At 41.4% G+C, this 21821-nt stretch overlaps 1 protein-coding gene across 1 annotated transcript in view; it reads right to left on the reverse strand.

The window, feature by feature from the left end:
- The window catches only part of FOCAD (focadhesin), an 86930-nt gene extending 65419 nt beyond the window's left edge, over window positions 1-21511 (reverse strand). Inside the window, exons 1-8 of the mRNA XM_018565465.1 lie at window positions 21338-21511; window positions 21093-21180; window positions 19716-19924; window positions 17946-18206; window positions 12762-12866; window positions 11167-11268; window positions 9924-10054; window positions 4771-4897 (exon numbers count right to left, since the gene is read on the reverse strand). Of these exons, the coding sequence (XP_018420967.1) occupies window positions 4771-4897; window positions 9924-10054; window positions 11167-11268; window positions 12762-12866; window positions 17946-18206; window positions 19716-19924; window positions 21093-21180; window positions 21338-21511 (1197 nt within the window). The remainder of the gene's footprint in view (window positions 1-4770; window positions 4898-9923; window positions 10055-11166; window positions 11269-12761; window positions 12867-17945; window positions 18207-19715; window positions 19925-21092; window positions 21181-21337) is intronic.
- Window positions 21512-21821: the final 310 nt, after the last annotated feature.

A 21821-nucleotide genomic window follows, 5' to 3' on the forward strand; every position in this document is an offset into this window, starting at 1 on the left:
TTGATTACCTTTCATAAGGGGGTAAGTAGAGATATGGATGGAGGGAGGCCGGTAGATGTGGTATACCTGGATTTCTCAAAGGCATTTGACACGGTACCACATAAACGATTACTACACAAGCTAAGATCTATGGGCATAGATGAAGTGGTGTGTACGTGGATAGAGAGCTGCCTATGGGAACGGGCCCAGAGAGTATCTATAAATGGCACCTTTTCAGACTGGGCTAATGTAAAAAGCGGTGGGCCTCAGTGTTCTGTGCTGGGACCCATATTGTTTAACCTGTTTATTAATATCGGGGAGGGTGTGAATAGCCATATTTCAGTGTTTGCAGACGATACAAAAATAGGGAGGGTATTAGAAACGGACCTAGACAGTATAGCATTACAGGAGGACCTGGATAAAATAGGGGAGTGGGCGAATATATGGCAGATGAGGTTTAATGTCGATAAATGCAAAGTAATACACTTTGGAAATAAATAAAAGCAAATGGGTTATGCTAGGGAACTAGGGAAGACTAGGGAAGTCAGAAAAAGACTTGGGGGTCATTGTAGACCACAAACTAAAGGGTAGTTTGCAGTGCCAGGCTGCTGTAAACAAAGCAAGTAGGGTCTTGTCCTGTATCAAGAAGGGGATGTACTAGAGAGACTAGTCTATAATTGTGCCACTTTATACAGTATTGGTTCGGCCACATCTGGAGTACGCGACCCAGTTTTGGTCACCATGTGACGGACTCCCTGATACCCCGACTGGATATCTCCGTCTACGGCCTGTTCCCTGGGTGCTGGAACCATAAGCGGTGACTATAGCATGGAAGGCTTACTCCAAGAATCAGACAAGACTGACTTTGGAGTGAAACAACAACTGCTTTGAAAGCTAGGTGCCGCATTGTATTGTCTTAATTAGAGAGGAGCTTAATCCCATCACTGTAACAATGGCCCCTCCAGCCAACCTGCTGCCTTTAGAAGAATGGTTACCATCAAGTCACATAGTGACCGGCTCTCCCCAGATAACATAGTAAACTGTAAAATACCCCCAGCACACACAGTTCTCCGATAAACCAATATGGCTGAATAAAACTGTAAAACAACACGTCAAGGACAAGAGGGAGGCATTTATAAAATATAAGATGGAAAGGACGGCATTAGCGTTCCATAACTACAAAGAATGTAACAAAAAATGTGAAATAGTAATTGAGTGCGAAAAGCACATCGCCACAGTTAGTAAAACAAAAACCCCAAAATTCTACCAATATATTAACAGTAAAAAGGTGAGAAAGGAGCAGATAGGCCCAATAAAGAACGGAAGCGGAAAGTTAGTCACAAATGACAAGGAGAGGGCCGAGGCACTGAATACTTTTTTATCCTCAGTATACACTAAGGAGGGAAACGGGTTTCAACACAAAATATACCCCAGTAGTTGACGGAAACCGGGGTACGACAAAGACTTAAACTACTAAATGCAAATAAAGCAGTGGGTCCAGATAACCTGCACCCCAAGGTACTTAAGAAACTAAGTGAGGTTATAACAAGACCATTATTCCTCATTTTCAAAGACTCAATAATGACTAGTAGAGTCCCAAGTGATTGGCGGAGGGCCACGGTAGTTCCAATATTCAAAAAGGGGGCAAGATGCCAACCTTGGAACTATAGGCCGGTCAGTCTAACATCGGTGGTTTGTAAACTGCTAGAGGGCATAATTAAGGACTATTTGGTAGAATTTATTAAGGATAATGGCATAGTTAATGACAATCAGCATGGGTTCAGGACTAACTTGCTAACCTTTCATAAGGGGGTAAGTAGAGATATGGATGGAGGGAGGCCGGTAGATGTGGTATACCTGGATTTCTCAAAGGCATTTGACACGGTACCACATAAACGATTACTACACAAGCTAAGATCTATGGGCATAGATGAAGTGGTGTGTACGTGGATAGAGAGCTGCCTATGGGAACGGGCCCAGAGAGTATCTATAAATGGCACCTTTTCAGACTGGGCTAATGTAAAAAGCGGTGTGCCTCAGTGTTCTGTGCTGGGACCCATATTGTTTAACCTGTTTATTAATATCGGGGAGGGTGTGAATAGCCATATTTCAGTGTTTGCAGACGATACAAAAATAGGGAGGGTATTAGAAACGGACCTAGACAGTATAGCATTACAGGAGGACCTGGATAAAATAGGGGAGTGGGCGAATATATGGCAGATGAGGTTTAATGTCGATAAATGCAAAGTAATACACTTTGGAAATAAATAAAAGCAAATGGGTTATGCTAGGGAACTAGGGAAGACTAGGGAAGTCAGAAAAAGACTTGGGGGTCATTGTAGACCACAAACTAAAGGGTAGTTTGCAGTGCCAGGCTGCTGTAAACAAAGCAAGTAGGGTCTTGTCCTGTATCAAGAAGGGGATGTACTAGAGAGACTAGTCTATAATTGTGCCACTTTATACAGTATTGGTTCGGCCACATCTGGAGTACGCGACCCAGTTTTGGTCACCATGTGACGGACTCCCTGATACCCCGACTGGATATCTCCGTCTACGGCCTGTTCCCTGGGTGCTGGAACCATAAGCGGTGACTATAGCATGGAAGGCTTACTCCAAGAATCAGACAAGACTGACTTTGGAGTGAAACAACAACTGCTTTGAAAGCTAGGTGCCGCATTGTATTGTCTTAATTAGAGAGGAGCTTAATCCCATCACTGTAACAATGGCCCCTCCAGCCAACCTGCTGCCTTTAGAAGAATGGTTACCATCAAGTCACATAGTGACCGGCTCTCCCCAGATAACATAGTAAACTGTAAAATACCCCCAGCACACACAGTTCTCCGGGGCAATGAATCTTTGCAGCCCTAGGTCCGTCACACACCAGTATTAAGAAAAGATGTCCTTGAGCTGGAGAGGGTCCAGCGGAGGGCAACTAAACTAATTAGGGGAATGGAGGACCAGAGCTATGAGACAAGGCTACTAAATTTAAACATGTTCACGTTGGAAGTAAGGAGATTAAGTGGGGATATGGTTTTCATGTACAAGATGTTCAATGGCGACAGCAACATTGGCAACAAACTCTTTAAGATTAACTCAGTTACAAAAACTAGAGGCCACCACCTAAAATTGGTGGAAAACAAATTCCAGCACAAGGGGCAAAGGGGGTTCTTCACGGTACGAGCGGTTAGGGTCTGGAACTCACTGCCATCTGCAGTGATTTCAGCCAGGAGTGTGGAATTGTTCAAAAAACTCTTGGATGATTTCCTGAGGGACCGTAATATACAGGGGTACAAGTACTCCTAAGAAAGAAAGAGATGATGCCGGACCTATATAGGTTGGACTTGATAGACTTATGTCTTTATTCAACCCCTAATACTATGTAACTATGTATCCCTGATGTCCCAGGCACATAGCCCAAATGCCCTTCTCATATGAACAGATATCACTCTCATGTGAGGCCCAACCTTTTATGCTTGTAAGAGGCCATCACCGCTGAAGTTCGGAGCTCTAGACATTTGTTGGAAAAGTTCCAGACATGAGGGTTTGTCCTTGAGATGAAGGGATCTGCATAGTGACAAAGTTTCACAAATCAAAGTCACCTCTATTAGAGGAAGGAGAGTCACTCCAGTTAATTCAAACTGAGACCTAAATATGGAGTCTTCCTGTCCGTGAAATCCCTAAAGGTAGTAACACCATCAAACTGTTTGGTGGTATGCTTGTTAAGATGCATGACTGGGTTGTCTACAATAGACACAGACCACTTTGCAATAAATTGTCTTTTAAATGGAAACCTCTTCTTCAAATTTCAAGAAGGGGACCATGATTCCATAAGTTGTTTGCAGTCCTCGTAAATACATCTTTTACCAAGTGTATTGTGAAGATCTTTGCAGGTGGAGCTTTGGAGCTCTAAAATGCCCTAGACCTGGAACAGCAGGCTGATTCTCTAGATTCAGGGTAGAACGTACTGCATCAATCAGGCTAGAAACAGCTCCTTGTAAATATGGAATTTGCTCAAGTACAGATTCTTAAGGAGCAGACTGTAAGTAAATGTTACACCGCAGTAATAAACGTAGGCGTAAAGTGAGGCAAGGCCTGACATGCAACAAACCAAAGCAGCTGGAGTGGATGAGGGTCCCAGGTGGTTGGAGGTGACCAAGTCACTAAAGGTGGGCAGTGGAACCAGACTGGAGAATGGATAATCCACAAGGTGCTTCAGAAGCAGGAAAAGCAACAGGATGGTGCTTTGTCTAGGCTGAATGGTATGAGAAAGCTTGTTGTACACACAAGTGCAACACTCCACTGAGCAGATTATGACGTCAGTGTTCAATCCCCTGTACCAAGTGCGCTCTCCCAGGGCCTTGGACTTGAAGAGTGTTCTTTGACTAACTATCACAGTACACAATGGTTTGAAAAAGCAGAGCCCACTGCCTAAAGGTCACATTCCAGGCTAGCCCGCAATCTTCGGTCCAGATGATCTTTGGACGATCCATATAGCTGTTGTGTAGAGACCAGTTCAAGTAGCATTTAGAAGTCATAACTGAAGTTAAAAAAACCAGAGTATCTTGATGCAAGAAAAAATTAAATAATGAAAAAAGTAATAAGGCTAGCAATTTTATCCAAAAATAAAGTGTCCAAACTGTTGCCAGCGTTCCAACCTCCTGTAGGCTGCAGTATAACAAAGCTGTTTAAAAATCCTTAACACACCTGTGTCCCTCAATGGACAATAAAGAAAAATAACTTACTTGGGAACTGCAAAGCTTTCTGTTCAAAAACAAGTTCACATTCACTGACCTCAGCTTGGCACAGAGCTTGAAGACCCTGTAATACCAGGGCAACAGGAGTGGCTTGGTCAGGATTTGGGCATTCATTCAAAACTTGAGTGATAGCAGCTAGCATGTCTGCCCCATGTTGGTAAGGCCTGTAAAGCCAAAAAAACACAACATAAACTAAACATGCACAACCAACCCATATGAATCATTTATTAATGGCATACACTATAAAAAAAGGGTGAACAATGTTTTCTATCAACCTGTGACCTCTTTCTTATATTTTATGGATATGCGGGACAATGTTTTATCAGTAAAGATTCAAAATGCCATGGGAAATGGACAGTCTTATGGGTAAAGGCTTCCAAGTGAATTAAGTTGTTATGGTACAATGGGTACCCAGAATGTAAAAGTTAATGTATCATGGGAATGGTGACTGCCATTGCAGGCCCTCATTTGAAAATGACAGTTGTATCTGGCTCCAGTATGTTTTGAGTCACATGCCCAGAACCAGTGGCGTAACAACCGGGGGTGCGGGGGGGTCACTTGCCCCGGGCACAGGACTGAGGGGGGGCGCCGTCACGACCCCCGCTAAACGAAGAAACAAATTTCATTCTCAGACCACAGACGCAATGTCAGCCCCCATACATTTCTCCTGACAGAGAAATTGTAAATTGCATTTCCACTTTTGCAGCTGAGATAACGCCTGATTTTTATTTTCACATGCTCCCATTCACAAAGCATAAGCTAAAAGAAAATATAAACATGCTTCTTTCGGCTTAAATTGCTTTCTAAGTGTTACAATTTGTACTTGCATCTCATTCTTTGTAATGTTCGGAGGGACTGTGAGGGGATTAAGGATTACATTCTTGGATTCTCCATTGTATGTTAATGAAGTTAATGAGCGAAACACAATGTTCAAATTACAGTCCTAAGTCTTTCTACAGTATAAGGACAGATCACTGTGAAGGTGCTTAGAAAAGAGTGGAATAAGCCATTTTGCAACAAAACATCTAAAAGGTAAGAAATATTTTTTGTAAAATTATTTTTCGGTATGCTGTGTGAATAGGGACACATAACAAACATATAGAGTGGTTTTCTCAAATTTGACCGCAAAATTTGAAATACACTTTAAAGGACAAGGTGTAAGGAAATTATCATCAATAAACGATAATAGACCACACTTCTACACATTTTGGTACAATACCTTACCCAAGGCTGAAGGATGAAGGTTTATATAATGTGTTTGGTAAAATCGCTTCTCTGTCATTCTGTGAAAAATTTGATAGTCCTTCATATACTAGCACACACACACAATTTGTGTCAATCAAAATAACAGGATTTTTGTCTTACCTGTAAAATCATTTTCTTGGAGTAAATCACAGGACATAGGATGGTAATGCTGAAACACATGGGATATGCAGCTGCCTTCAGGTGACTGGAAACTGGCAAAGCAAAGCTGTAAGGACAGCCCTGTATGACCCCTCCCACGCCCAGCATGCCTTCAGTTTTGTAGCAGGCAATAACCAAAAAGCATCATAGATAAAGGGAGGATGGAGAAGATGGACCTGTGCCTTGTGACGTACAAGAAAAGGATTTTACAGGTAAGACAAAAAACCTATTTTCTTAAAACGTACATCAAAAAGGACACAGCATGGCAGTCCTAGAATAACAAGATCGGAAAAGGCCCAACAGTTCACAGAGTTGTCTGAAGACATCTGCGACAGAAGCTAGCATCCAGTAAGGCCTGGATGTCTGGTAAAACCCAAAACATTAATGAACTGAAGACCAGGTGGCAGCCACAAATCTGAGAAGCCAAAGCCCAATGCTGAAAAGCCCAGGATGCATCAACACTTACAGTGTAATACAGTGCACCTTGACAGGAAGAAACCAGCTGACTCTTGTGGGGGCCTTCTAGAATAACAAACAGTCTATAGCTGAGAGGTAAACTCATACAGGATGCACCATACCCAGACAATGTAGAAAATAGGGACCTCCTCTACACCTGAAAGTGTAGAGGAGGTCCCTGAACTGGATAGCAACTCAGGATGCTGTCAACAGTGCAGACTAGCAGAGTCAGGGCCTCTAGGGGGGAGGATACATTTCGCCTCTAAACCGTAAGTTGGATGAGAACTGGTAGAGTCCACTGACCCCTTCCCCTTGTGCCTATGATCCGCCATGAGTAGTGAGGGGTAATATGCAATGGATACTCACAACCTTAACTGGTCACAGGAAGCAATCGCAGGGAGCGCTGTACTGTAAGTCCTGTATGCAGACAGGCAGGTATATTGAGGAACAGTCAGTCAACATGTGGTGAAATAGCATGCATGGACTGTGCAGTGGAGGAAGGAGACTTCAGAGGCACTCTAGTCGCTGCAGAAAAGGCACCAAATTTAAAACTGAAACCAATGCCGCACTGTCCCTCACCAGTGGTTGTGGACTGGAGAACAGCAGCACACTGGGCCCCTTGTTTGGGCAGAAGTTCTGGCTCACCTTGCAGTCCTCCCAAGAAAGTCCATGGTGGATGAAGGGACAAGCCCCGATTAGACCTTTCTCTCCTGGTGGTCTCACCCTCTAAGGGGACTTCAGGGATAGGACTCCACCAGCAGATGGACTATGGTCCTGGACCTGTATAGCAACCATCAGCTAACTCAGGAGGAGTTAGCTGATCAAGAAAGCTACAAAAGGGGTGCGGCAATGGCAATGTAGCAGCTAGGAATCTTGCTTGGAGACTGATAATAAATAGAGAAAAAAAAAAGAAATGGATTTGCTCGTCTCAGAGAGAAAAGACATCTGTTCATCTAAGGACACTAGTAAAAAACTAAAGGCATGTTTGGAGTGGGATGGGTTAAACAGTGCTGTTCTTATAGCTTTGCTTTGGCAGTGTCCAATCACCTGAAGGCAGCTGCATAACCCACTGGTTCTAGAATTACCATCATGTGTTCTGTAATGCACACTTAAGAAAATCACATTTTAAGTCCATTTTAAAAACAAACTTTTTTTTTTTTTTAGTATATCCTAGACAATCAAGCAAGTTTTCATACGTACAGGTTTGCATGCCCCTGGTTTATGCAATTTTAAATAACAATTTTCTATCATAGTAAACTAAACTCAGGAGCCAGACACCTCTGGTTTAAGTGTACCAAAATGCAGGCAACCAGAATAATAGAGGTCTATGGGATATTTCACCGACAACTGCTCTGAGAAGCATACCGCTGTCAAACTTTTCCCTTTAGAGGTTTTGCCGGAAAAGAAGTGCAATGCACACAAATACTAATCTGACTCCCACGTAGAGATTTCTAAAACTTGGGAGTTGATCCCTAATGAAATTTATGTGTTTATTTAAACCACAGACATTTCAAGCATAAATCTCCAAAGTTTTGGAATAGCCCTAAAATGAGGAAGGACCTATAGATATGAATAAGGAGCAGGAGAACTAAAAGGGGTGCAAACAATAGCTTATTTTTCACATACAAATTGAACTAGAAGTGAAATTCTGGGTTATACGGAATTGAAAAGATCATTTCTAAACTGCAGGTTGCAGGGCATAGATCACACAGTTATAAAGAAATGTTTTCCTGGTGTTTTGGATAAAGTGAGAAGGAAGTAAATTGCATTTTCAAAGCTCATATTTTATATTGTACATTTTAATTATTTGTTAAAGCAAAAATAAAAAGTAAAATAAATACATACATAAATAGGAGGTGCGAAATGCCCAATGGTTTGAATATACAGGATCAATATTTGTGTACACAGCATCAGACTAAGACAAAAAGCAAAGTCAGCATGCCTTCAGCTGCAATGGTTTGTACGCAATATGGTTTTAAGTTGCTTTGCCTTGCTTTTCTATTTCTTTTCACATTGATATACTATGCCATGGATTGTTTTTGTGGGGGCAGAAGCAGTTCAAAGACAGCAGAAAAGGACATGGTGCATTTAGCAAGGCACAGAGCAAAGCAAGAAAAAGTCAATGCAGCGAAAAAACACAAGTCAACATGGCTCCATCAGATCCGAATTAAAATTCAAACATGGCTCCATCAGATCCAAATTAAAATTCAAACATGGCTACATTAGATCCGGATTAAAATTCAAACATGGCTCCATCAGACCCGAATTAAAATTCAAACATGGCTCCATCAGACCCGAATTAAAATTCAAACATGGCTCCATCACATCCGAATTCAAATTTTAAACACTGAATTCCAAGATCTTTCAAAGTGCTTTTAAAGGAGAACTATGAGGTGAGTGCTTTTCACTCACCTCATAGTTCTAGCCGACCTGTGACAATGAGACTGTCACAGGTCGGCTCAGTAGATTGGGAGGTGAGCGAACAAATGCCGTTCGCTCACCTCTCGATCCTGTCACGGCTCTCTGTCGTGACAGGGGAGGGGATGGATTCCCCCCTCCGATCCACCAGCGCTGACTGGCGGAACAGACAGGGGAAGGGCGGGTACAGCTGGCTCTGCCTCTAGATAGGCAGAGCCAGCTGTCACTCACGCAGCTGGGCGGATCTCGACATCGATGTCAGGATCCGCTCCGGCGTCTCAGTATACCGCGAGCTGTAGCTCGCGGTATACTGAGCTTAGGGTGATGGGAGGACGCTAGTTTGTGTCCTCCCGTTACCCTAAGGAGAACTATGGGGAAAAGCCCTGACTCCATAGTTCTCCTTTAATACACGTCCGAAGCAGAAACATCTGTTTTGGTCGCATTGTTTGCTAAAGTAGGATATACACGGTTAACATTTTGCACAAACTACATAGATTCTGGAACGTTCTTTCGACTTTCTATTAGTCGATGGTGTCATATCGATGATCTCAGCCGCACTGATGAAAAAAGTTGAAGGAGCATGTTGGAAAATGTTTCTCTATCGATTAAAATTATAACAGTGAATGTGGTTTTTATTTGGGAAACTTCATTTATTCTAAAATAGAATGTTAAATCAAAAGAAAAACCAAAGTAAATTTCGAAAGACATTCGTCCAGTGTCTGAATGGCATTATTGAACGTCCCGACGAGATTTTTCCCACAAACGTTTGTTAGAAAATCTACCCGTGTATACCCTACTTTACTCAGCCTTGTGTAGGGTGCATAAAAGCTAACTGAACTCAAGGTAGTCCTGCTATAACTTTGGAACAATGTTTTGGCTGCTGACAATAAGCAGCTAAGGACCCAAGTTTACCTCTGTCTGCATATATCCCGGATAGTTGCTGCTTTCGCAACAGTTTTCTCCCACTGGGTTTCTTTGCCAGTTGATAAACACTGGGAATCAGCAGCAGCAATTAGCTTCTGGAGCTCCGGATAGACTCTATCCTGGAAAAAAATGTGCAGAGCGGATTAATCTCGGCCTCATGTACCAAAGTGTCAAAGAGAATTGTCTCATAAAATGTAGATCACCCCACAACCATCTCCCTTCAGTTTTCTCATTGCTACAATACAAAGAGGCATTGGATTTATGAGGAACATGGCTTCTTAATTCTTTTCTGATGTTTACAAGGAGTGTGTGCCCATAAGCCAGGTTAGCTTAGGCCAGGTTTGAGCTTGGTTCAGGTAAGAGGTAGGGGAGAAGGATGTCAGTAAAGATTATCTTCCCCCCACTATGTTGAAGAAGGTAATGAAATACAATGAGTGGCCAGATTATTATGACCACCCCATCAGTACTTCATTGGGCCACGAGATGACTCCACGAGATGACTTCGTTGGGCCGTGTCATGACTCCACGAGATGTTGAAAGGTGATGCGAGGAATCTAATATATATATATATTTATTAGGGATGCACTGATATATCGGCTTGAAAATTGCACTTTTGGCTAAATGCCGAAAGTCCCATTTTCCTGCCAATATATCGGCGCATCCCAGGTTTCTTTCCTCCTCACTGGGCGCTGCTCTGTTTCTCAGCGGGGAGGAGAGAAAGTGACAACCGGCCGAGCGCTGCGGGAGGAGAGCGCTGTGAGCAGCGAATGTCTCTCCTCGCACACAGCTCAGCCTCCTATCACAGTCTGGCAGAGCGGTGTGGGGGCGGAGACAGCGCGCGCTGTCACAGGAGGCTGAGCTCACCTCCCGCACCGCTCGCTTAGCCTCCTGTGACAGCGTGTCAGAGAGGAGAGCGGGCACAAGCAGTTGGGATCAGTGATCGCTGCGTGTTTGTAATTTCTTTACATCAGTCACATTGTATATTGTGGCAGCCACACTACTAACATTCATCCTAGAACAGAAATATATAGTGAAATAAGAAAAAAAATAATTGGTCCAGCCCATCCAGGATGTCATATGCCACAGAGTATTCATTTAATCATGAAGGATTTAGTAACTATACCAAATATTTTCTGCTGGTTATCTTAGTTAGTAAGTGCAATGTAATACGATAAAATGAATACAATGATAAATGTTTCAGTCTTAATGAACTTCAGCATACTCTTAATACCTGTTTTTCCCACAAAGATGTCATAAGGCGCAAAACAACTGGTTGAAGCTTCGATGCGCTGCCAATCATCTGCAAGGATCGAAGGATCTGAGGCACACATACCTATTGGTTAAGAATGATGCCGCATTATTATTTATTATAGGTATTTATAAAGCGCCAACAATTTATGCATCCTTTATTACAGTATCTTTTCCATCTAATTTTGGAATGTCAAATTCCTATGAGAATTTGGGTTTGTCTTTTAAACCTACCCCCGATGATGCGGATAATGGCTGTTACTACATTTATCTCACACCCCTCCTGTTTTAAAGGAGAACTATGAGATGAGTGATTTCTACTCACCTCATAGTTCTAGCCGACCTGTAACAATGAGACTGTCACAGGTCGGCTCAGTAGATCGGGAGGTGAGCGAACACATACCAGGTTCGCTCACCTCTCGATCCTGTCACGGCTCTCTGCCGCGACAGGGGGAGGGGCTGGATTCCCCTTTCCCCGCTCCGATCTGCCAGTGCTGACTGGCAGAATGATCAGGGGAGGGGGCAGGTACAGCTGGCTCTGCCTCTAGATAGGCAGATCTAGCTGTCACTCACGCAGCTGGGCGGATCCCGACGTCCAGGTTGTGATCCGCTCCGGCTGCGGCGTCTCAGTATACCACGAGCTGTAGCTCGCAGTATACTGAGCTTAGGGTAACGGGAGGACGCTAGTTTGTGTCCTCCCGTTACCCTAAGGAGAACTATGGGGAAAAACACTGACCCCATAGTTCTCCTTTAAGCTTCCAATTTTTGGGGAGGGTTTTTGCTCTTTTTTGGGAAATAATCTGATTGACAAGTTGTAAAACCTGCTTTTGAGGGTGCATACAGCCAAATGGACCTCATGTCCCACTGGGGTTAGTAGTAACAGGAAAACTGAGGACTATTGGGGAAGGAGCAAGGGGTGGCAGAGGTGGGTTAAGGGAAGCAGAAGGGGTAGGGAGAAAGGGAGAAAGAATGGAAGGGATGAAGAGAGTAGAACGAACGGGACGGCAGTGGTAGCAGGAGCTAGTGATAGCACCGAGCTGGGTGGTTTTTCAAATATCTCCCACCACAGTTTATATTGCCTTGTGGTATCATTTTTAAGAAATCATTAGCAATGTTTAGCAACCCCCAGGAGAACGACTTTTCCTTGGCTTGGCATACTAAAACACTTTGCATATACCTACTTAACATATTAAATGTCTTGGCTTTCCACTGCTTTAGACGCAGATATGTGTAGTCCTAGCTTATTGTTATTACACTATATTAAGCCTATGAACAAATGCTCGAGGTGGTTGCATCTCAGATACGTCTCTAATGTTTTGCATGATGAGTACAAATTCACACTCAAAACTCAGAAAGCACCATGTTTGTGTTCTGACCTATGTCTAAAAGTCCTGCATTTGAATTCATGAATATGCACAAAAGTATGCGTCACACATAAATACCATAGACACTTAAGTTAAAGCATTTATCAAATTTTAACTATGTAATCTCATTATAAACAAAATCACTGTATATATGGGTTTGTGCTCCTTCCTGAAATCTCGGTTATTAAAATATAAAAAGAAATAACATAGGTACCTTGTGTGTCCCCAACATAGGAAGAGTGTACAAAATTTCTCGCAGTAACTTAGGCTCCAATGGGCGTCCAAGTCTAAACATCAAAACCGGCACCAAGTAAGGAACCTAGAATTAAACATGATGAATTAGAAATCCCCCCAAATCGTACTTCATAAGGTAATTATACTGTAAATACAAATAAAAAACACAAAGATTCAAGATACATATATAGAAAAAAGAGGGTATGAGCTGTGACACCAATTCTAGTCTGACAACAGAACTTTGTGGTTCTCTTTAGCCCACCACAACCAGGCGGTTTCTATTTTTTTGTTCATCTCCAGCACCAACTCCATAGATGCATGGTTTCTATATACTGCACTGATAATTGCCAACAAGCACGAGACAGCCAAATGCTGTCTGAATATTTGGCTCCATAATAGTCTATCTGTGCTATATAAAGGCTATGGATGCACAATTGCCCCAGGAGCAAAAAGGCTCTGCTCACTTTTCTAATATGAGCAATAAACATCTTAATATTTTAGAAAGCTCTACTATGCTTAGTCCAGTATAGTCAAATTCCAGAGGAAATACTAATGTTTGCGAAAGGACTGCAGCAACCATATTCACTTACAAATGTGTGCAACAAAAGCACAATGCAATCAAACACACAGCACTAATTATCAATCATATGTGACTCTCTTGTGCTCAAAACGCCAATATACACAAGAGTGTCACATATGATCGATAATTGTGTTTTATTGCATTTCAATTTGGGTTTCTGTTCACAGCAGCTTCCTATCGTGTAAATTAACTACCAAACCCTTAGCGCAGAATTTTTATCTATTTTAACAAAAGCACAATGCCATCAGAAATGCGTAAGCAAGTTGTGAAAAACCACAGAGTGCATTCCAGCAAGCCAGAGGTAATAATGGCTGAGAAAGGGTAAATTGCAGAAACTTGCAAGCCCTGAATCATCCAACAGCTGGATAAGTGCACAGGACGAATCATTAGGTTCAGACATAAGTGGACCACTCAGGAGATGGTGAAACATGTTGCTAAGCAACTAGGGGCATTTTGCGTCCCATCTCATCGCTAAATATTCAGTAGCTAGGTCATCTGTCTAATTAATATCATGAAAGTGTGTTTTATCCCCGCATCCTCCCCTCTGTCTTTTAACTGCATGTAATTTTCCACTGTCCATTGCTTCAGTCAATGGGTGTGAAAATGCAGTCCCTAGGAAGAAAAAAATAACACAAATGCTGACTGAGAATCGTGCGTGCTGACAATAATGGCTTATTCGCTCACGAGCACAGAATATGTGCCATTGAATTTTCATGTCAAAGAAAATGAACATGTGTGCATTTTCCACACATGATTTAAATCAATACTTCCCAGCAGATCAAGAATTACATATGCATGATTCTCTCACTGTTTGCTTGTCACTAACACAGTAAACCTCAGTATTACTCGAATGGTCTGGTAGGCAATTTAAAAACAAAACGGAAACACACAGGGAAGGTTAGGTACAAAATGCAACTGTCATTTGTATAAGCAATACAAAAGGCAGAATACTTAGGAAGCAGACAACATGTCTACAATTCTGCGCTTTTAAAAACAACCATAATTATAATGCTGTGTTTCACAAAGCATACACCCCTTTATAACAACAGCAACTGGTCATCAGCAGTTTATCCTAAAGAAGACCTAAGGTGTATACTAAGCAATGCATTGCAAACATTTATTACCCACCATAATGCTCCCCCTAACGATGCCATCATTAAACTCTCACCCCAGAAAGCCAGCACTATCTCTCAGTATCAGCTTTCTGGAATAACATTCTTCCCCTAGATCAGTGGTGGCGAACCTATGGCAGACGTGCCACAGAGGGCACGCAAAAGCCCCTCTGGTGGCACGCAAACCTAGGCAGGTGTGTCAAAATCCTATCGCACGATGCCCCGGACATGCATTTTTGGGCACAGGGTGGCTATATTCTTTCTACATTTAGCCCTGCTTCAGGGAAACAAGGTTAAATGTGCAGCCACCGAGATCACTTGTATTAAACCTGCTGGATTCCCCCCCCCCCCCTCCCATTTCCGCCCCACCACCGGCTGCCTCTCTCCCTGCTGGCTGCCTCCCTCCCCTCTCAGCAGTCACAGGAGAGCCAGCACAGTGCTGTGCTAGAACTCCTGTATTGGAGGTGACAGGTTCAATACAGAGAGCAATAAAGTGGAAAAAAAAGTTAAAAAAAATAAAATAAAAAAATAATAATAAATATAAAGTAAATCAAATCAGTAAAAAATATAAGAAATAATTAAAAAATAAGTCATAAAAAAGTAATCAAAACAAAGTAAAAATATAATACGATAAATACAATTTAAAAACAAATAACAAAATGTTAAAAAATAAGAAATAAAATGTTTAAATGTTTGAACCTGCGTTTCCCTATTTTGCCTCAGGCAGTGATGCTGAATGTTTTTTAAACCCCAGTGCCCAAACTAAAACACAATACCAAACTTATTTTAAGTGTTGGCACTTTGAGATAAATGAACTGATTTTGCGTCGCAGTTTGGAGACTCGGGCTTAAAAACGTTAGTCATCACTGCCCTAGATGATACAATTATATAAACCCTCTTTCTTCTGCAGTAGTCTTCATGTTCTGAGCTATGTGTACACATGCTTAGCCCCCTGCTTTTAATTCCTACCTTTAAGAATACTTTACAAGTTCAAATATCCTCAGGTGATTATTTGCTGGGACAAGGGAGCATGGGAAAATGTCATTCTACCAGCCTGCACCACTCAGCCTAGGCACAATCGCTAAAGATACTTGCTCAGCATTTTTTTTTTTAGATATTAAATGAATTACTAAATCAAAACCCAGTCACTAAAATCTCATATAAGCTTTCACATGTGAAAGTCGTTTCAAACGTTATTTCCAATCTTTCTGTCTCCCATTTGTGCTCCTGTATTGTCAGTCTGTCACATGCAGCCCTGATGAAGCAAAGGCTCCCTAGTAAAGGTTACAAGTGGTCGTGTGAACCTACATTGTGCAGACAAAAATATATTTTTTTAAACTAGAAAAAAAATGAAATAAAAATATTTTTTTCATTATTTTAGTCATCAACTTCAAGAAGAACTTCGGGCAAAACTTTTATTAACCCTTGCAGTGGGGAGGAAAATATAAAAGTTATACTCACCTGATCCTCCAAGCCAGCTTGCTCTTAGACTGGTGCTTCCAGCCTCACTCCCCTTATGCTGCAGTGGTCTAAGATCCCTGACTCATCATGTTGTATACACAGTGTATAGGATGTGAGGACACGGAGGGACTGAGGGCCGAAGTATGTGAGGAGACAGGCAGGAGGGAGCACTGTTACAGCTGGCTGGATTGGATTGGAGGAGTATTACTGTTATTTTTCTCCCTAGAGCAAAACAAGCAGTTGACCCTTATTAAATGTTTTGCCCAGAGTTCCTCTTCAAACCTGAAATGAAAGCAGCTAAATACACAGATAAAATACATATTAGGGAGATGTTTTACCATCCAAAGTATTTGTATTTTAACCCATACATGTCTGAACTTCAAACAGTCCCCACACACACAACAGCCAGGTGAATGACACTCTGTTACAGTTACAAACTTTATAAAGAAAACAATGGTGTCCTCTCCACCCCCAGCCTGCTGACTAGACAGTGAAAAAGCAGCAGCAGCCTGATTTGTTAATATCTGCCCTCTATGCCCTCTCCTAATATCAGCATGTTCCTTCTCAGCCCATTTGCATGCAGCACAGCTCACTAGCTTCCAGTTCTTCCTCTTTCTTTTCCAGCCTAAGTGCTGCTCTATAGGAGATTGCAAAAGGATATCAAGTCAAAATAATACATACAAAACACTACACATTCCTGGACAAAATCATATATGCTAGATTCCTATAGACTTAAGAAAATGTGATTTATTTTTTTTCATTTAAATTGTATGTCCAGCAAAATAATTTGTGTTAGTTTTGCACAGAGTGGAAAGGGTAAGAACCTCTGTCACGTTTTTGTTGCTATCTGGGCCACCGTTAAAGAGATTTACCATCTCTTCCTGTGCTGTTGACAATGTTTTATGAGACAGGAAGTGAGAGTAACTTGTCCTGTATAAAAAAAATGCAACACACCAAAAATAACAATGCCTCCTTCTGCATCACACCTCTCTATCAGGCTGTCTATAATTGGCTTCCTTGGCAATGCCTATGATCAATGCAGCGCGAATGTGTGTCCCCCCTACAATGAAGATCTACCAAGATTCTGTCTGTGGTGGAATGGTTTCAGAGCTTGAACAAAGTTCAGGAGATTCATGAGCTTATGCATACCTGGCAAGATAGAAAACCTAAATATACTATTACATGGTCGTGCTGGATGCACTACAAAACTACAGATAAATACTTACAGCGTTTGAGTCCTTCAGCTTAGTCAGACTTTCCGTGGACTCTGCAAGGGGTTTATAGGACACCAGCAGGCAAGGACCGGGGATCTGTGCATCTGTGCAGCAGGGAGAAGTAAAGCTGCGAATCTAATCTGGCGGTCAGGTGTGGAGTCAGCCATGCCCCATGGAGGACCCATTACCTTTTCTTCTTACTCTCCCCCCCCCCCCCTTTTTTCTTCATTCTTACTGTGCTCTGTCTTAGTCCTGGAATACTTGAAGTTTATCATTTAAGAGTTTAGGTTTTTAGCATAGCTCATGTTGAATGTTTAGTTTATATATTAGTATTACGTTTGGGGTTGCAACCGGAATTATTGTACATCCTAATGATGGTTAAGTGTAATACTGTTGGCACTTTTCTGTTCTATGTTTGCAATTTCTGTACAACCTTTACTAGTGTACTTTGTCTGTACTGTGGAATGTATGTTTTAAACTTTAATATTTTTGTGGAAAAAAAAAATGCCTAACTTTAGCAGAATCTATCATATTTTTATTATCATCTATGTTCCTGTTACAGAAAATCCCTCACTTCCTGTCTAGTGAAACTGTTGTCAGCAGAATAAGAACTGAGGGAAATTATCTCTAACGCAGCTCATGGACAGCAGTAAAAACTCGACAGGGGTTATAATCCTTCCCAACGCCATCTAAAACAAGAAAAATGTTTTGGGCTTGACATACACTTGAGAGTTTTGGTTTCAGTAGCAAACCACAATATCAATGACAATATGGAGCAATAAGGTATTATTATTTACCTGAGAAGAATCAGCATTGGCAACTTCACTGGTGACTTTTAGTGCTTTTTTAAAACTCTTTCCTGACTCATGAATAAGTAGATACCCCAGCAGCAGTGATATATGTGAAGGGACACATGTAGTGAATGGCAGTATCGAGGACACAGAGGACAACCAGTCATAGGAAGCACTACTATCTTCTATAAATTTCTTTACCATGGTCAAAGTAACAGACATTGTACAGTGCCAACTTGATATAGGAAAAGACAGCATCTCTACAGCCTAGAATGAAAAAAAAATATATAAATGCAAAAACAAGTGCAGCCTGGATCTACAAAATTGTGTAGTCATTAGATCGACCCCCTTTTTAGGTCTTCAATATAATGTCTATATAAAAAGAAGTACAAAGCTGAATACACATGATCATCACAGTCTGTATGAAAATATCCAAAGAAAGCAAGAATTAGGCTGTGAATCATGTGCAAATTGTCTGTTCATATACAGACTGTTTATATATTTTTTTCAAAAACAAATTCCAGACAGTAGGAAAAACAATGAGTAAGGCTACATTCACACCTACAATATAGGTGCATTTAGGGATCCGTGCGATCGATCATGCGTCCAGGGATAGTTATCGATTCCTAACCGCATAAAATCCTTTCACATATGATTACATGCGGTGTGACGACGTTCTGCTGCCTTTTAAGTGTGGCCGCTGTCACCCAATCATTAACTTGAACTTGTGACAGCTGACACTTCTAAAACGACAGATTTGTGACTCCTGCGGCAGGAAATCACAAGTTCCTGACGCAGGAATTCTGAAACCACCTACATTGTAGGTGTGAACGTAGACTTAGAATATTCCATAAAATAAAAAGAAGACAAGTAAACAGTACTTAACGCGGACCATATCTTTAAAATAACAACAAACACAACTTTAGAAATGTTTAGTGATGACAATCTACAAACACATACTTCTACATAATTGCCGGCTCTGTATTCTTTGCATATCTTATTTTTCTTTTCTTCCCCAGTCTTCTCACAGGGCAGATTACTGTAGTGATGGGCTTGGGCGTGTTCGCAGCTCCACGTGCCGAGCCCACCAGGAAGCTGACAGCGCCAATCACAGGTACTGAGATATTATTCCGGTCCGCAGCTGCAGAGATCGGGATAGGTCTCAGTGCCTGTGATTGGCGCTGCGGCGCTGTCAGCTTCCTGGCGGGCTCGGCATGTGAAGCTGCGAACACGCCTGAGCCCATCACTAATTACTAGCTATCCCTTTACTTCCTGAAAAGCTGGCACATATGACTAGACATGTGACCATGAACATCATTACAGATGAGATTTCCCAGCACTTTCTGCTGATGACAAGGCAATCCCAGTGTGCATTGCTTTCAAGGGAATAAAGCATCAGTTAAAACAATTTAAAAAAAAGACAATAAGTATAGTTAATTAGAGGTCTAATGTGAGGTTAAAATTGCTCATCTACAAAGTATACAATTTTATTTATAAAAATTGGAGCCAGCTGTAACCATTATATGCTGGCACATTTTTTATAGGTGGGAATATGCAAAGGTAGAGAACTATGTAGCACGCAGTACCTACTTTTTGTGTACCTATATGACAACAACAGTGTGTATACTGGTTCTATTACTATTTGTAGTGCTAAATATGTATGCACAACTAATTATCACAGAAATACTGGCTCCTACAGATTGTTTTTGGTTCCTATTTTTTTTTTCGGAATCCATGAAGCCCTAGTGATGCTAAACATAGCACCATTTTAATTACCAATTTCTCTGTCTCCATTTCCCTGTTGTCTACATCTTGTATTTTCTCTAAGATTGTTAGAGCCAGTTGCTGCAAAGAAGATCCTCCCTCCTTCACACTGAAGCAGTCTGTCAGGCCTGAAGATGACACCACCAGCAATATTGGCATTACTAGCAATCGGGCCATAGGTGACATTTTCTTTTCCTTTAGTGTGTCCAACATTCTAAGAGCTGTGAAAAAGAAGTACATTATAAAACAACAATAACCATAAAAACTATCTAAACAGAAGAATGAACATAATCCACATTACAACTAAATCAGAGAAATATGGAATAAAATTGTAGCAGTTGCCCTCATCATCTAGACCCCATGGTTATTGCTTGCCGTGGTCATATACTGTACTTGTGTAGATTTTCTCTCAGTTTTTGTTAATTAGACCAGAGAAAGAGAAGAAGACTTGAGTTGCATAAACCCTGATAAAGGGGCACAGGAGCTCTTGCCTGTCCTATAGACGGATTCCAGCTACCATCTTTCCAGTGTGTGCAACAAATTTAAATTAAATGTCCAATTGTAACACACAATGCACTACACTGCCTTTAATTTATGTGAAGTGCATTAAAGTGCCATTGAAGTAACACCAATATAGATCATAACAGAAGACAAAGGTCCTGTTCAATACACTTACAATACAAGAGATAACAGGGAGTGACACAAAATGTTTGTAATATCTTCAAGAGATGTCATGATCGACATGTGGATGGGCTATTGTTCATGTCAGAACTGCTTCTACATACAAGTAAATGGACACACATAAGCATGTGATGCAGCTTAGGAAGAGTTAAAAGGCAAGTCAGAATACGTCAACTGCAACTGTACACCAAGGGCATGTGTCAAACTGAATGATTTCACAGCATCTAAAACTGATATCAAATACAGGCAAAATTACACCTGAAAGCCAGCTGCATTTGATCATCGACACAAGCCCTACACTTATAGATGTTGCTCAAGTATAACGCCATCTACAACTTTTTGGTTTTCTTTCGACAGAGTGGGAAAGAGTTAGAACACTTGTCAGCTGCAGGCATCCCTGTTAGGAAGATTTGCCCTTACTTTCTGTCCCAGAGACATGACAGAAAGCAAAAGAAAATTTCCCAACATGTGTCTGCATTTTGAGCATTTCACAGTACTCCAGGTCATGATAACATTTTGGATTTTCTTTTAATTTCTTTGCTGATGACCACTGTCACAGGGACAACAAATGAGGGATATCTCCCTAATGAGGATACAATAATACACCGACGGAGCTTCTTACTTTTCCCTACTCTATCTGAAACTAAAAAAATTTTTGCCTGGTTTTCCAGTTTAACTAGATAACAAAACCGCTTGGAAAAATCCTACCTAGAGTCATCATCTGTCGTTGCTGACTTGCAGGAGCTTGTAGTAAAAGCAGACTGAGCCCAACTAAGGTCTGCTCCACTGGAAAATTCTAGAAGAGAAAGCAAAGACCGCAACATGAGATAGAATATAAAATGTAAGATAAAAATGGGCTATTCCGTTCTGTGCATTAGTCAAATGCACACACGATTTGCAAAAACATCTAAAAGTGGCAGATGAGTAGAAATGACAAAATGATTTTTACTTACATCTTTCAGTAGGTCCAAGTTTTGTTCCAGCATGTGTATCAGTGTCGAGCAGTCTCCTGTGATTTTTAAACTGATATCACATGCACACAGGGCTTGAAGAGATAACAGATATAGCTCTTTTTTATACAAATCAGAATGTAGCTGGAAGCTAGCACACACGTTCTTCAGATACATGGTTACTTCTGTGATCTGGGTCCAGTCTGCAAGCTGTGTAATAGAAAGAATGGTTTTGGTGCAGGACAAGAGAAGCACAGCTAGAATACATGTAAGTGGTACCCTGAACAATTTAATTTTTCATTCAAAATTCAGTAAAAAACGATGCCCTAAAATCCTAATGCAGTATAAGAGGTTCAGATCTGGCCTGCTATAAGAATAGATCAGGTCATAAAACCACTTAATTATATATACTGTATTTTGAGGGGAATTTACCAAAACTTGAGCAGACAAAATCTGGAGCAGTTGCCCAGGCAACCAATCAGCATCT

The sequence above is a fragment of the Nanorana parkeri genome, unplaced genomic scaffold, assembly GCF_000935625.1.
Source record: "Nanorana parkeri isolate BGI_ZX_2015 unplaced genomic scaffold, ASM93562v1 scaffold850, whole genome shotgun sequence".
NCBI lineage: Eukaryota > Metazoa > Chordata > Amphibia > Anura > Dicroglossidae > Nanorana > Nanorana parkeri.